At 45.3% G+C, this 16,751-nt stretch overlaps 1 protein-coding gene across 3 annotated transcripts in view; it reads left to right on the top strand.

Annotated features, from left to right (window-relative positions):
• Positions 1 to 16,751, top strand: part of slc41a1 (solute carrier family 41 member 1) — a 42,655-nt gene that overhangs the window by 14,823 nt on the left and 11,081 nt on the right. The window contains exons 1-4 of one of the 3 annotated variants that reach the window (XM_037101476.1): positions 270 to 587; positions 3,225 to 4,355; positions 11,491 to 11,598; positions 16,015 to 16,086. In XM_037101476.1, the coding sequence (XP_036957371.1) occupies positions 3,870 to 4,355; positions 11,491 to 11,598; positions 16,015 to 16,086 (666 nt within the window). In that variant the 5' untranslated portion in view covers positions 270 to 587; positions 3,225 to 3,869. Of the gene's footprint in view, positions 1 to 269; positions 588 to 3,224; positions 4,356 to 11,490; positions 11,599 to 16,014; positions 16,087 to 16,751 lie in introns of those variants that run through there. The other 2 variants (XM_037101477.1, XM_037101478.1) reach the window with 2 other exon arrangements.

Genomic DNA, 16,751 nt, shown 5'->3' with positions numbered 1-16,751 from the left:
ACCCACCGCAGCTCAGTTACACTGTACTGACATGCGTGTGCGCCCATTCATTCGGGGAGCCTGGCCTATTGTTAAATTAAAACTTGCATCTCGGCCCCTTGGTAGTAAATTAGCAGGCTTGTGGAGGGAGACTGGCACCGATCGGGCACGAATTTCCACACACGGTGGTGGAGGGAGGGGAGCGGAGGGGAGGGGGACGAGCCTTGTATCGTTAGCTCAGAGTGTGGAGGGAGGGCCCGCCTTGTGGCTTCCTGGCCCCCTGCACCGGACGGGTGTATTATAGATGCGCATCCAAGCAGCCGGGCGGCGGGGGCCACTGGACGGGTGCAATGTGACGGGGCCAGAGGGAGAGACAGACTGGGACGCAGCCTTAACCGCGCGGGAGGGAGGGTTTAACCATTAACCACCATTAACCATTAAGGCAGCTGTGCGGAGCCGGTACCGTACATAAGGCGTGTGCGCACCGGCGTCCACGTCTCAGCCTGCAGCGCGTTACCAAGAGGTGGAGGATTCATCCGGCCGGCCGCCTCGCTCATCACCCGGCTCTGTCCGCCTCCGCTCTCCGGACCGCTCACACTCAAAAACAGGTAACCGCCGCCGTGGAGCTTCGTCTCTGACTACCTGCCGGACACTTTTAGCCTCTATTTCATACAAATACAAGAGCGGGCGACCGGCTGAGAGTCCCGCAGCGCCTTTATCTAACGGAATGTGCCACTTGGCGACTCGTGCTTCCCGGAAAAAAAAAAAAAAAAAAAAAAAAAAAACCCTCCCAGCTTCTACCTTAAGTGTGCATGTACGATGATGACAGAGAATGGCAAACAATTGATGCTCCTTTTGCATTCACGTTGAGGAGTTACATACTCGTGGTGATAGTGGCAGTGACATGGGGCTCCAGCCCGGCGCTGGAACACACAGCCCTCTGCCCTTGTTTAAGTGAGCAGCAGAATAGAAAAGGAGGGCTAGTTCTATTCAGTCCTGACCAGGGGAGCACTAATTTACGCCTTTGCCATGTTGGGTTCGGGTGGTATTGGTCCTGACTACTAAACAGAGGATTGTTTCAGCGGGGAAAGCCAAAGTCTGTGTGCGGATGTCGCAACACGCAGGCGGAGGAAAGCTGCGTCAAGTCCGCTGCAGTCAGGCTGGAAGCGAGCAGGCTGGCCTTCAAAATAAAAGCGTTCGTCTGTTTGGTTAGGCGGGCTGCAGTGTTCAATTTTGGACAAATGTTGTGTCATGTCATCCGTGTCAGCCGTGTGCTGCCAGGTTAGATGCATGGGGAACCTCTCACTCACTGAGATAAGCTGATCTCGAATCTGATCTCGTAACTGTGATCACCGTACAGACCCTGCCTGAGATCGCAGAGGCTTGTTAAAATCTCACAAGGCCCCCATCAACTTACTCTGCCCATGTTTGCTGCCTTCATCTCCAGCCCGTGGCTGACTCATGGGTTCGGTGGTGATCTGCCGTGTTTTTCTCTTCTGTAGCTTATGAATGAAAACAAGGGAAGACACGTGCTGGACTCCCCGCCGTCTCTCTCTGGGCCGTTAAAATAATATTTTCCCACATGTGTTTCCATAACAAGGTGAAACGTTTTCCTTCGTTTGACACTTCTGCTGCTTTGTGGTTAAACATGGCTCTCTAAATGTAACGAGGTGTCCATTGTTGGGCTTTTTTTTACCAGGCTACTAAAATTAGTACAGAAATTGACTTAAAGGTGCAATGTGTAAAAATCGGCCATGTGTCCGATTTATACATTAAACCATTAATCAGGGCAGGGCGACTCAAAAGCAAATAGTTTGCAGCATTACGCCAGAGTAGCCGCTGACTGCAGCTGCTGTTAGCGGGTTAGCTCAGTTAGCCGTGCAGTTAGCGTTCAGACTCTGGGAACGCGCTTGCACGTGGAGCTTTGGACCGTGACGGGTACAGGGTTAGCTGGTTAGCGTCCCAAACTTCAGTAGACATCTCTGCAGCACAACACACCACACACACGCACACACACACACATCACGACATCAGAAGCTGCACCGTCCTCACATTCTGTTGATATGAGTTAATTTTAGAACGCTCTCAATTAGAATCCTGATGTGTTGCTTGTGTAGACGAGCCTTTCGTGTTGACTGCCGTTACTTTGAGTTTGAGATAGAAGTTCTCCTGAAGGCAAGTTTATTCTTATAGCACAATTCGGACACAAGGGGACACAAAGTGCTTCACAGGGGCATAAAAATGACATTAAAAGACATAAAAAGTAGGAAGACCTCAAGAAAAAAAAAACTTTAAAACAAGTTAAGAAATATGTTGATGAAGTTAAGGAATAGGAAATGAAGCTGTGATACAACAGGTTTTATAAGAGACAAAACTAAATAATAGAAGTCACGATGCGGTTCAAAGCCCTGAAACTGCTTCAGCTTCAGAAAGGTCCTCAGTCTGGGTTTAACTCAGTGAAACGTCTGCCGTTGTCCCGTTCGGGTGGCGATGGTGGTGTGGGGGGCATTTACTTTGAAAGGTGTGACAGGAAACCCTGTCTCTGCCTCGAGGTGGGGCTGAGGCTGGGGTGACACCAGGTTCCAGAGGATGTTCGCAGCACTTCTGGTAATGCTGGAATATTTTTAGCCTCCGGGAGGAAATTTGGTGCTGGATGAAACTGTTTTTAAACCCACTGTTACTTCTGCCACACTGTCAGTGCAGGGGACAGGGAGCTGTGCCCGCTGGACTCACATATGGACTAGTAGTGGTCCTCTACATGGGAGAGCACTGTGACACTCAAACTTAAGTAGGAAGGCTTAACAAGTTTTTATCCTCCATTCAATATTAATATCAATATTCTCGCAGAACCTGTTGTATTGTATGTATTGTAGCCTGTGATTAAGGTGCTATTGTGGTGATATTTCTATAGTCTAATGTTCCCGTAACATTCACGTACTTTGCCCACATTCATCTACCATTGTGGTGTTGTAATATTAACAATGGAAACGTCTCATATCTACAATACCTCATTAAAAAAAAAGCATCTCCAGACATGAAAGCCTGAACACCGGCACACATGTCAGCTCTTCTCAGCTAAGCATTCAGAGCTGCACGGAAAGACCTTCATTGTGTTGTTAGACAGATGATATGGAAACAGTCTCAGCCTACCAGCTTCTCATATTTGGACACAAACCTGGACCGGGGCTGCAGAATGTTTACATGTCTAGCTGAATATAAAATCAGTCAATCTCTTCTCTTCCCAGGTGACCGTCCGCTCTGCTTGGAGGTACTTTTCTGCTGCCGGTAATTCAATCCTCACTCTGCAGACCTTTAAATATCTCCTGCCGGCAGCCACGTGGTGTAAGGTGAGACATTCTCGGGCCGGTACACCGACCAGTTTCAGTGGACTGAGAGCAGGACCAGTCTGAGCTGTGATCTGGCCACTTCAGAACTCTGATATTCCTTTTAGCTCACACTGAACTTTAAGGGACACTTTTACGAGTGACTGCAGGGGATTTCTGTGGTGAGTCCCCAAGCCTCTTGTTTTCCCTTCTCTTCTGTGTTGCACTAGTATGCTTTCTTCTTTTTTTTGCCGGCCCACCCTGAGCACCTTGCAGTGAATGGAGAACATACTGGTTCTGCTCCCGAAGCACCGACAGGAACACGGGCTCTGCAGACGCACGGCTGCATGTGCCTTGCTGCAGGTTTTCTCCTACAGAGCAGTTTTCTCCTGGTCTTTAATAGCGACCCCAACTCCCTGTAAGCCTCTTTAATGGGATAAATCAATTGGACTGATCAGGTTTAAAGCCAGATCAGGTGGCTAATTCCATTCTGAGTTCCCCAAAACTGCTAGGCCAAGGCAACCTGATCTTTTCTCGTCAAGCCCACTGTCTTCCAAAGGCTTCCGCATGGTACTTTGGTCGAAAGAACAAGACAAACTCCCCGACATCGACATGTCCTCCGGGGCCATTGAGGTGAAGAAGGAGGGAGGTCCCCTGACCCCGGCCTTCCTCAACTCCAACTGCTCGGTCCCACCGGTGATCCTCACCAAGGGCCCCGAGGAGGTGCCTCCAGGGACTGGGGGCGAGTTTGAGCTCACAGAGGTCACAGCCTTCACGGAGAGGCCCAGTGAGACCGGGGAGGATGAGGAGAGGTCGGAAATCGTGGTGGCAATGGACTGCCGGGCCAACGCCAAAGGTCAGCGGGAGGAGGACGCTCTCCTGGAGAACGCGAGCCAGAGCAACGAGAGCGACGACACCAGCACCAACCAGAGCCCAGAACCGCCAGCGCCCCTCAAGGAGACCTCCTTCTCCATTGGCCTGCAGGTGGTCTTCCCCTTCCTGCTGGCCGGGTTCGGGACAGTGGCAGCGGGGATGGTGCTAGACATTGTCCAGGTCAGTGATGCCCACATATTCTACACTGTGGTGTACACACTACATACATTCATTGGGATAAGTGATACAGAGTTTTTTCAAGTTACACCAGTAATGGAGAATTGGGTGCTTCTTGTGGCAGTGGGTTAGAAACCAAATACTTTCACACTGATCAATGTCAATTCAAGCGCTTTGCCTTTGTATCAGCACCTCTCTTTATTGAGGATGAATTCATTATCAGCTGATAACTGATCAAATATAAATTCCCAATGCTTTGGCTGAAAATTTAGCTGCCTGGTATGTATTGTGTATCCTTAAGACAAATGCAAAATACTTATTACAAATTCATTAAGTGTGCTTTGATATATAACTCACAACTAGTTATTTGGAACACCCAATGGACAGTTGGGCTGTCTCTCACCATTATTTCATTTGTCTGTTGATGATCTTATTATTCTTATTGTGGGCTATATAACGTCAGAAAATGTGGGAAAATGTTGATCAGTTCTTCCAAAAACCAACGAAGATGTCTCCAAATGTCCTGTTGGAGGATTCATCACTTATCAAAATAGCAGGCGATTAATATGAGAGTAAACAACAGCTCTGATGGAAGGGTTGGGGTTGGGATTCAGTGTTTTGGGTGATTTAAGACGATGGTATCAAGTGTGGAATGAAACAAATTTACTCTCATCTTTAGACAAAAAGACTCAGCTGTTTCTACCTGTGAATCAGGATCTCTGGCTCATTTAAAACGTCCAGTAAAGTTCACTCAGCTGTGTTCCTGAGCAGAGCCAGTGCTCAGGGCAGAACATGTGCCCGGAGTCACACTGTTGGGTGGGTTTGCCCCCGGATCATTAGAATAAACTGGTTTAGCGAGCCCTGTTTGCCTTGGCATGTGTCCGTCATTGTGCGGCTGGCCTATGTGATGCCTTTGAGGATGGGTGGATGGGACAGTTGTGACACTCCATGGGGGTATTTACATAACCTTGTACTCCTCTAAGGCCTGCCTGTCTGTCCCCAGGGCCGGTACATACTGGTAGGCTTCTAATGACCTGTCACACAGACTATTTGAACACTTGGACAGTAGAGACCAAGAATAGAAGGTGTTTATTGTTGTACAGTGTGTATCCAAAGATATAACTCCGTTTATAATTCGTCCCCCCCCCCCCTTCTCCTTTTCCTGTTGGCTCGCTGAACTTGCTGTCTCACTCTCTTGCGAGTATATCAAAGTGTGCATGTGCAGTGTAGAAATGCAGGCCAGAGTCATGCTGACAGGTCACATATTTCTTTAAAGTCAGCTTGTGATGCAGATAAAGCTGGAGGCGTCAGGCTGCCAGGAGACCAGTCCGGGCACACTGTGTACACGCATACTGATGCAAACATGGTGGACCCCGGGAAGTCAGTGCAGGGGGGGGAGGGGGGGAACAGTGTGCTTTCTTTGAGCACCTGAAATGGCAGCACGCTCAAGCCGGGCCAGAGTGAGAATGAAAACACAACGCGGAGTCGAGGCCTTCATTACCGTGCGGTTAGGTATCCTCACTAAACCAGGAATGCAGAAGTCTGAGGCCGAAAAGTTTTCATGCTGCCTCAACTTAGGCACCATGCTGCTGCGCTCTCTCTCCAGTTTCCAAAACACTCTGAGCACCATTCCTCTGGAGGTGAGGCTGACAGAGAGGACACATGGGAGGTACAGGGCCCTGTCTTTCCCCTTATAGTCAGCCATGCTCACGTACCTGCAGGCACACCTTGCAGTGAAATGGGACGTGAGGCCTGAGGCTCAGTCTTAACTGTCCGTTCCACTGGGTTCTGGCTGAGCACCTAGCAGGTCGTCTGGCTGCCTAATTCCCACTCCATGACAGCATGAAATGATAACTCAGCTAATCCGTCCTGTCCTTGCGGGAAGGTAATTGTCTAACTCTCCCTCAGTCTCTCCCTGTTGCTGTCTCTGGTTTGGTCGGACTGAAAGAGCCTGGTCGTGAGGTTCGAAGTTGCGGCTTGACTTGGCTTTAAGCTCCGTTCTCTATAAGACTTCTTTGAAATCTGACCTCCTTAAACGTCGGTTACTTTGAGTACGAAATGCACACACACGCAGAAAGCTTATGGCCTCATTCCCACTCGAGGTTGGCCCAGAAAGGACTGTCCAGGCTGGTATAGAGGAGTGAGACGTCTGCATACTTTTGCTGAGTGACTTGGCAGCAGAATGACCCAAAACCGTCACTCTCTGAACAGCCGGGGCCAGAAAATTAGGACTCAGAGGGTGACAGGCTTGCTTGGAGTAAAGGTTACACATGCTTTATAAAGGTCATGCAGTGCATGTTTTCCCGCGAATGCCAATGTCAAAGGCCAAATGGGTGATTTGCTGTCATAAGACAGTTTCATATTCTAAAACCTTTCCTTCCTCTGCGCGGCCAAATTACAAACCAAGAATGCAAAGAAAACTTGTTTGTTCCCTAAATTGCCATTATGATCTATGTTTATGTCTGCCTCAGTGTCTAGCTGTCTGTCCCGCGCTGTGGTGTCCGTGGACTTATACAACAAAATAAAGCAAAGAAGTGGGACACAGCTTGAGCCTCAAAAACAAACAGTCTAAAAATACAGACGCCAGTAAACAGGAAATCGTAGTCAACACAATGGTTTAACACCAGCCAGGCTCTTGCTGCCCACCAGACACCATTTTGGTCCGACCACATCCACTTGCCCGGTTTTCACACAGGAGCCTCTGGGAAACCAGAGCGTGGGCTTATTCCCTCAGACTGAATCGTCATTCCAGCTAGTGGCTTCCAGCTCTGGCTCTGTTTGCTGGACAGAGTGGATGCTTGTCATTAGTATTCCATTCCCTCCAGGTTTTGCTTGAATAATGCTGCCAGAAAATAACCAAAGCTCCAAACCAAGCATGTTTTTTAAAAACTTTTAATGCTGTTGACTTTTTCCGATTGCACTGATTGACTGCTTGTTTTAGACCTTCCATTTATATTGGTCAGTGCAAAGACATTATGTCCTGAGACTTATTAACAACATATCAGGTCACAGCTATTAACACCTGACAATGTCCCAGACAGTTACTTTATCAGGATCTGAGTGATAGAGATTGAAAGGATTAGTAGGTGAGAATGCCTTTGTGTTGCCACAAACCCTGGCTAATCTTTCACTCTGTCCAGGATCCTCAGGAATCCTGGTCCCAGGCTACTTATTTGCACTCTCGTTGGTCAGATAGTTCAGGCTTTATCCACTTTAGTCTGGTCTTGGGTCGACGCATCGCAGACAACTTCAGGACCTAAAGCCTGATCATTCTTTTTTGAATGTGTGTGGTAGCTCCAGAGCTTCTCATGATAGCATTGTGCCTGAAAACTCGTTTGCATTTGTGGTACTAGAAAATGACATCTTTCATTTCTGTCTTTCTCTCCAAACCATAAAACAAAATGAAAATGAAAAGTCAGTGAATCTGGTTATTAATGTCAATACAGGGATACATGCTTACATTTCACACTGGTTGCACTGGTGCACCTAACTTTTTCATTTAGGTTCGCCATTACATAATTCAGATGCACCCAATGATATATTATGATTTAGGGTTATTTCTTAACACAATATGTAAATGATTGTATTGGAATGGAGATAAATGTTTTCTTCATTTAAATTACAACAAAACCACAACAAAAAACGCAATAACTTTACTGCAATAACCCTTCAAACCCGAACTTTTTTGGCTGGGCAATTAAAAAAAAACAAAAAAAAACTGATTCTGACTCTGGAAAAAACACATTTTTGGTAACTCATGTTTTTAATAGCTCCATTCGAATGGACACAGTGTCTGAAGGGGTTAAAAATCAAAGTTACAAAGTCCTGATGTTTAAAGTGGCAAACTCATTATGTGAATGATTGCGAGAAGGGGTAAAGGTGAAAGCGAAGGTTTTTTTATTTTAAATCACAGCACACGCGACAAGAAATTGTAATGACCTCAATTGTTGAACAAATTATCTGCTAAATTTCAGGTGCACCCATGCAGCCAAGGTCACTGTTTAGTTGGACTATTTTTGGACCAAAATAGCCACACACACTCTTGAACCCTACGATTATTATACTATTTGCTATAAAAGTGTACAAAATAATCTACCGAAAGTAATTTTATAGGCTAACAATTGATCAAAAAGATGTCTACCCAGTTGGTGTTTGTAAAAAGAATATTTTAACTTTGTTTTTTTTTTAACTGTCATATCCAGCGTCTGGCATCCTGGTGTGATCAATGCAATTTTTGAAATGCCACTAATAGAGTTTTGGCTGCATGTGTGACCAGTTTTTGCTCCTGCAGCGCTGCAATAAGGTCTCGATGTATAGCTTAAGTTCATCTCTTAAGTTGACTCCAATATGCCCAACATGTTATCACCCATGTCATGTGTTTGCACACATGGTTAGAGCCAAAGTGTACCTTCCATGAAACCGTCACCACCTGATGTAATTTTCGTGATGTGGCCAGAGTTGTGTTGACATTGCATTCCATCAGGTTCAGCGTCCCCACTTAGTACAGCAAGTACAGTGATCACAAATAAAATGGGGCCATGTTACTCAACTGGGCAACCCGACCCATGTGGGGCTTGCATGCATACCAGAGCTCCTATAGGTCTGTATACAGAGGTACTGGGGTTGTCCAGTAGAGTTCCTAGAACCGAGGAGGTGGCCATGAGGAGGGAGGGCTTGTTTGGCTCCGAGCCAGTGTTCCATGGAGACAACAACATATATCACCACAGGGGAGGCAAAGAGGGAGATAGGGGAGTGAGACAGAAGTAGAGAAGGAGAGGGAGAAAGCTTGAAAACATGCAGCAGTGAAAGAAGAGAGGAGTGCTCACAGAGGTGCTCACAAGGCTGCTGGGTTGGCAGAAGGCAGTGAGCCAAGCTAAGGGGCTGGCTGTTGGAAAGGAGCTCGGCTTGGCTTGATGACAGCAAGGGGATAGACAGGGAGTTTAACCCACACTGCGGTTTTAGTGCCACACCTACCGATAACTGAAGTGTTCTGGAAATGACAACACATATCAGCTCTTTACATCTGGATTCACAGTGGGAGGAGCATACTGAAACAGAAATGTTGCGTAGCGTGAGACATGTGGGCCAGTGCTGTTTGTACATCGCTTCAACGTCAGCTACTCCTCTATTTTCCTCCGCTTGTCTATTTTCTCCTCTCCTCTTTTCTTTTCCATCTCAGCCTCAGTGAATATTGATCCAGCTCTGGGCAGACTGGACTGTAAGTGCCAAGGGGCCTTTGGGGCCAGCTCTGAAGATAAGCACTTTTACTGGAGAAAGATCGATGGCCTCAGCCTCAGCAATAGGCTTTGAATCTGGCCACAGTAAACCGCAAACCTGCTATCACTGCATGAACTGTAATGGAGGCACAGCAGAGAGAGGCACTTCACCACAGTGACAAGCCCAGGGACTCACAGGGAACCCACCTCTCAAGGGCTGGCTGGCAGCCAGGGAGGAGGTTATCGAGGGTCAGCTCTAATGACTCCGACTATAAATTTCATTACAGGCCATCCACCAGGATGTGGATGCACAGCTGAGCAGACACGTTCTCTTGCACGTGCTAAGCTAGCCCACCACCTGCCCAAAGTTGTCCTTTAGATTTAGCTGGCCTAGCTCCTGGATGACTTTGTCTCACACTATGTCTTTGGTTCCGCGGGTAATGCTTACAGCAAAATGTAGCTTTTTTTATGCTAATGTGGGTGCTGTGTAGCAAGGCCATGCAGGGCGAAGATTGTTGTTGAATCACGCTTTATGTTTTAAATGACTTGCTAATTATTAGTATCTAGAGATAGGTGGTGTTCTGGGTTGTTCTGGGTTCTCTGCCATCATGGTATGGTATATATTCAGCCATTATGTTACTGTATGTCAGCCAATTTCAGTTTTGGTGAGAGGGTCATTTTCAGTCCATACAGTATAGCGGTAGAGGTTGCAAGGAGCAGTTAATGTTTCTGTAAATCACCTCCATACTGCATACCCCCGCCGTGTTCACTGGAAGGCTGGTCAAGCTAAGCCTGTTGACAATGATGACTCCCACCATCTGAGGTTATGGTTCTGACAGATTCCATTTAGCTGAGCCATTTAGCGCCATAGCTAACTAAGCTACTTGCTATTGGCAGCTAGCTTTTACAGCCAACGTCCTGTATAGTGAACAGCAATTAGTTGTTGCGCTGCCCTGTATAGTTTTGAAGCCACCTTTGAAATCTGGTAATTTCTTACAAGTTGACAGGACATTTTCCAGTTGGAGCAGGTCTAAACCATACTCTTTCTCAAGTTATCAAGTACTTGGCAACAGTAGTGAGAAAAATCTACGTACCTAACTGTGTAGTTGGGTCGGTCTCATCCAAGCTCTATTCCATTTTTCCTCTGATGTCATGGTTGTAGCAAGGCAGCTAGCTAGCTAGGAAGGAAGATGATGTTCTAATGTTTCTGTTTGTCTCTGATTGGACAATATATTGTACAGCAGACCTTAGAGTCACTGAGCAAATCAAATGTGTGGGCTTCTGTCTGGAAACGCTACACATCTCTAAAACAATACGTGAAATGAACTTTTACTTGAATGGTTCTTCCTACAGAGAAGATGATATGGTTTGAATTCAGAATGCCATCCTGTACAAATTTAAGTTTTAATTGTAAAGATAGATATTTGCATCATAAGTATGAGTATTTTCTTAAGTAATATTATTATCATCATGTGCCTCCACAATTGCTAATTTGTAATGTACTTTTTTCATGATATTATTGAGGCAGCCAAGTCTTCCTGTGTTCAAGCTGCAGTAAAGGTGAAAGAGGAATCACAAGGGAAAGGGGAAAGTGGAAGGGGAAAGGGGAGAGATGATAAATCATTTCAGCATGATGTCCCGTGACCTTGTTCCTGTAAAGGAGAGCAGAGAGCTGATATGATACAGAGTGTCAAGGGTCTGTACAGACAGAATATCTGGTCTTACATACGGGTCTGGTTTCAACACTAAATCAATTTTAACGAACAAGGTCACAGAGGCATTCTGCTCCCAAACAAGAATAAATTCTATCCATAGGTCACACTGTACCATGTATCTGTCAGTGAGTGTATCCCATTTCCATAAAGCAGTGTGTTCATTATGTTGATGTTGTGTTTACTGATATTATGTGGTGGTCGTTGCAGCACTGGACGGTGTTCACAGAGGTGTCGGAGGTGTTCATCCTGGTTCCAGCACTGCTGGGGCTTAAAGGCAACCTGGAGATGACGCTGGCCTCTCGACTTTCCACAGCGGTAAGAAATGTGTATGTTTGTGTGAGGATGTGAGTCTGAGTGTTGGTGAGGTATTACCTTTATCACAGCCATCTCATGATCCTGAAGTACCATAGGTTGTATGCTATTCCATTATTCTATACAACAACCATCTTATCTGTCAAAGAGCCACATTTAGGGATGTGTCTCATTGCCTGGCAACCCGTGTCAAACCCATTAAAACGGACTGTTCTTGGAGTCAGAGGTCAGATTGCTAAATGTGACCTGCGTATCAGACAAACTGATAGTAACATTCCTGTCCCACTGACCCTGCCCAGTCTGTTTACCTGAGCACAGGTTGGTTTGCTATTGATAGCTGAATGTAAAGGATATGTCCACAACTCTTTGTTTCTTAAAAATGCTTTTAACATCCAGGTGTAAAATTAAATGTTTGGTTATATACAGTCAATAGAACTTGTGATGACAGTAATTAGCATTTTTTTTCCTTCAAGACAAAGACCATGGTGGTGTAGCTGACAAAGAGTTAATGTATTGTGATTTAATAATTACACAACTGACATACAATATGATTGCTTCTGTGTGAGCTCCTGCTACAGTCGCTATGATGACACACACAGACTCACAAGGTGAAAACCTTACATTGCTGGGGTTCACGTCTGGCAAAAAGTCTGGATTATGGTGCATAGTTTTAGCTAGCCATTAAAATTCAAATTTTACACAGTTAATTTCTATTTTGGCCTTGGTTTCAAGACTAGCGTTTTATGCTAGAGCTACATGTGTTTTCTGTGACATGAAGCCCCCCTGCGCTCTGGGCTGCAGTGCTGCTCTCTGAGCTGACACGTCCATTGTATAGTCTGAGGGGTCAGCGACCTAGCCGCATTGCTAACCAGAGGTTAGCAGAACACCCCAAGGTTATGGAGGCAAAGAGAATTAGCCCAGTATTGCTCTTAAGCACACCAATCCTCACATTCTTTCCACTACAATGTGGGAAACTTGACGAAGCTGATTAGCATAGCTAGCAGTGACCCACCCAGCATGGAGAGCTCAACTCAGTCATGCTATAAAAAATAATCTTTTCTACCAAGAGAGAAAGTTCACGCGATCACATATTGTACATTCATGTTTTCCCAAATTTGTCGCAAATCTTTCTGTCATAAGCTAATCCATTTGGCTACAAGCTACGACAAATTGGTCAGTAGAAGATACAGCAAAACTCCAATATTCAAGAGAATTTAATTGTGTTTGCAATATAGAACGTGCATGTCAGCCATGACACAGCTCGGCCTGCCAGTGTTATGTTCCTTTAAGTTGCACTTGATGAAGCTCAAATGCCTCATTTTAGCTTGTTTTTCACAATTATCTCCAAATCCTGGCGGTGGATGAAGCAGACCAGGTAGTGACGGTTGTTTTTTGAAAAGTTGTATATTTAAGTAGACGCGACTGTTGATTCTTTGGTTAGTGTCTGAGTAACTTTCCATGTAGTTTCAATATTAAATCAGAGTGCAGATGTGACTGTGAATCAGTGTCAGAGTGGGAAGCTGATTCAACAATGTTTCATCAGCGCTTCAAAACTGATTCAACAATTTGTTAATGGTTGTTGATATCTAGCTACAAAATTAAATCTGATATTGTGTGGCTCTGTTCAATGTAATGACAGCATCTCTTCTGTAACATAGGGTTAGGGGTTATACAGGTTACAGAAATTACCATACAAGTTAATTTTATATTAGTCTGTTTGAAACAACTTGTGTTCAAAGGCAGTTAGATTGTGAGGCTTATTAGCTGACAGGACGGCTTTTCTCTCATTCTCTCCTATTCATTTATTTTACATTGGTCCCATTTTTCAATCTGCGTAGTTTTCAGTCAGAAAAGAATAAAAAATTCTTACATTCATCATGACAAAGTAGGCCAGAGTCTGGTGCCTGTCCTGAGACATTACTGTTAGCTCTCTGCTGGCTGGCCCCAGCGGGGACCACGTTTCTTTCCACGCCGCCGCTAATTATGAGCAGATTAAGACCACTGTAAGTTTCCTAATGCGCTTATTAACGAAAAAAATAATGTAATCCCTCATACTGGCTGCCTGTTGGAGTTTTTAAATTCACATGACCATGTTTCCTTTTTGATTTTTTTTCCATTTTGTCTTTTTAACCTCTCTGTCTTAAAGTATTACACTCAAATGAGACTTGGCTTTCCATTTTCTCACCATAGTTCATCTGACTAAGCAGCTGTTTTTATCACTTCTGTCTCATCCCTTCTCGTGTTAGTGAGCCTAATTGATTGTATGTATTTGGATAGTGATATTTTGTGGATTACTGGAACTTGGCAGCGCCTCGGGTTGCAATTTTTTTTCAAAATCACACTTTAATCAGAGATTACAAACGCTACAAAAGCTGACTTTGTCCTGATTTTAGGTGTATTAGATACTTAAACACTCCATTCACGTATGTTTGCGTTCCAAGCTTGTCAACAGCAGATTTTCTCCACAGCTAACAAGTTAAAAATGAACAGAGTCATTACTGAACTGGTGCCGTTTGAAATGGAGACTTTTTCAGCTCCTCATGGATGTTATGTCACCCATGAATCTCTTTCACAGGATTCACCGCGCTCCATCTCTGATGATCCAAACCCCAGTAATCCAGCCACCCACACACAAACACACCCAGAGCTGAAGACTTGGCAGCGTCGTCACACATCGTCACATAACACCAGGCGACGCTTCTGCGAATTTCTGAGCTTTCATCCGTGTACTGGATCGGTTTTGCACACTGATGTTCCAAAAGAACGTTTTGCTGTGAGCGTCGAAAGCTTTACAACTCTTAAAATTATATAAGACGAGATAAAAGTTCTGTCTGAAATGAATATAGGTTTTTTTTGCATGTGCACTTGTCTGCGATTCCCACAGTGCTCAGCTCAGATGTCTGGCTCTCTTCTCTTCCCACCTTGACCCGCCTCAGCAGTATTCGTGGCAGTCTGCCCCCTCTGAGCGACAGCATCACTGTCATCCACGCGCAGGTTACACACAGAACAGATGGGCAGGGAGTGTGTTTCGCGTGGCTGTAATCTGTCTGATACACAAGTTACAATGACGTACGGTGCTACACGCGTAATCGTCATGTCAGTCAGGCTTGCGAGTTTACCCTGTCACGCTGCCAGACAGATTCAGCAAGTGGGAATGGTGCAAGATCGTGAGAAACCTGAGAGGGAGAGAAAAGCCACAAACACACACACACACACACACACACACACACACACAGACTCACGGAGAAAAACTGATATGAACGCTGAGTCGGTGGGACCATCTCACTATGGCTGTTCATTATTTATCAGTTCAGTAACCTTGTGAGCTTTTGTTATACATGCAAACCATTTTTATATTGGTTGATCGTTATTTAGAATAGTGATGTGGGAGTTCATTCTGAAAATTGGTAAGAAACACTCACAGTCAGACCAAGTCAAGAGTCATACTAACACTCTGTAAAATGATACAAAGGTGAACAGGAAACTTACCCAACTGCGAGCTGGTGCACATAGTTTTCGCAATATTTTGGGTTCAACTTTGTGATGACTGTGGTGACAACTTTGTGTTTGCAAAGTGTCTGACCCCGGTCTTAAATTGGTGAGTTCATCATAACTGATAGAAATAAATCTAAGACAATAAGATGAGCATTTTAACTCATGTGTGGCTCAGGGGTAGAGCCATCATGTTGATATAGAGAAGGTCGCTGGTTTGATTCCCTTGGTCTGCGTGCCAAAGTCTCCTTGGGCAAGATACTGAACCCCAAACCACTCCTGATGTGCTGGTCGGCACCTTACATGGCAGCTACTGCCATCAGTGTATGAATGTATGTATGAATTACACTAAGTCACTTTAGACAAAAGCATCTGATAAATTAATAATCCTCCTCCGGCCAATGTGTTAATACATATTTCCACATTTAGTATGCACACCTCAAATCTGTCTTGTTTGTATCGGTCCTTACGCTGCTTTAAGAAAGTGCTTCTGACAGGATGCCGTCACACCCAGACTTGTATGTGTTCTGATGTGTCCAGATGTTTCCCTTCCCTCTGCATTATGTAAATGTTGGAGGAGAAAGAGGAAGAGGAGATCCTCTGTTTGTGTCCTCTCACTGTGGATTGGCATTAGGATCATTGCTCTGGGCGCACAGTAGCCCACTGTAGCCACAGCCACTTGACACTTGAGACCATCAGTGTGCGCGTGTGTGTGTGTGTGTGTGTGTGTGTGAACGAGGGGAGATGAGATAAGTGGAGTCGGCCGCAGGGTGGGGGAGATCGGATCAGAGTGTCTTTGTCCAGAGAACTGACATCTGATTGTTCTGATGGGACCAAGAGGCAACAGCATGTACACGCTCTGTACACTGCCACACACACACACAGATGATAATGTGTTGACCTTGCGTGCTCTTGTCTGTCTTTTAGGCTAACATTGGTCATATGGACACAGCCAAGGACATGTGGAAGATGATCATGGGGAACTTGGCCCTCATCCAGGTAAATGAAAGACGTCTGCAGGGGATGATGATGAAGTGGGCTCCAGTATCATGGAGCCTCACCGACCACGCCTGCATCCATTTCACAAACCAGGTTACAGCGAGAAAAATGAAGTTAAGGCAAGAAAATAGATAACGAGTTTACGTGCCGTGCCGATTGCTCCAAAACTCAGTTTACATATAGTTAGGCAGTAATCAGATTTCTCTCTGACACAGTATTTCTGCCTATTTATGCCTTTTTCACTGTTATTATTTCAAATATGAAGATGCACGGCTCCTCGGTATCTTGTCTCCTTTCATGTGATTCTACTTTGAAAACCTGATTATGGTTCTACATGACCGAATTAGCGGTTTTGTTCAGCAGAAACTAAAATCTGATTTCTCCAGAACCCTGAACTGATAAAGGAACGGCCGTTTCCGATTTGCATGACATTCCGGGAATCAAATTACTGCAAAACCTGGGAGCGTTCTGCGTGCTGTGTGTACAGTAAACAGTCGTTACAACACACACACACGACACTCGCTTACTGTGACGAGCATCCCATAGTGACACACACAGATATCGAATGAACTGAAGTAACAAAGTACCTTTCTGGCAATAACTGCTCTGGTAGTGAGTAAAAAGTACAACGTTTCTCTCCAAAATGCAGTGGAGTGGAAGTATAC

This window comes from Acanthopagrus latus, chromosome 6, assembly GCF_904848185.1.
Source record: "Acanthopagrus latus isolate v.2019 chromosome 6, fAcaLat1.1, whole genome shotgun sequence".
Lineage (NCBI taxonomy): Eukaryota > Metazoa > Chordata > Actinopteri > Spariformes > Sparidae > Acanthopagrus > Acanthopagrus latus.
The sequence above is the reverse complement of the archived record's forward strand: the minus strand, read 5'-3'. Positions and strand labels throughout refer to the sequence as shown.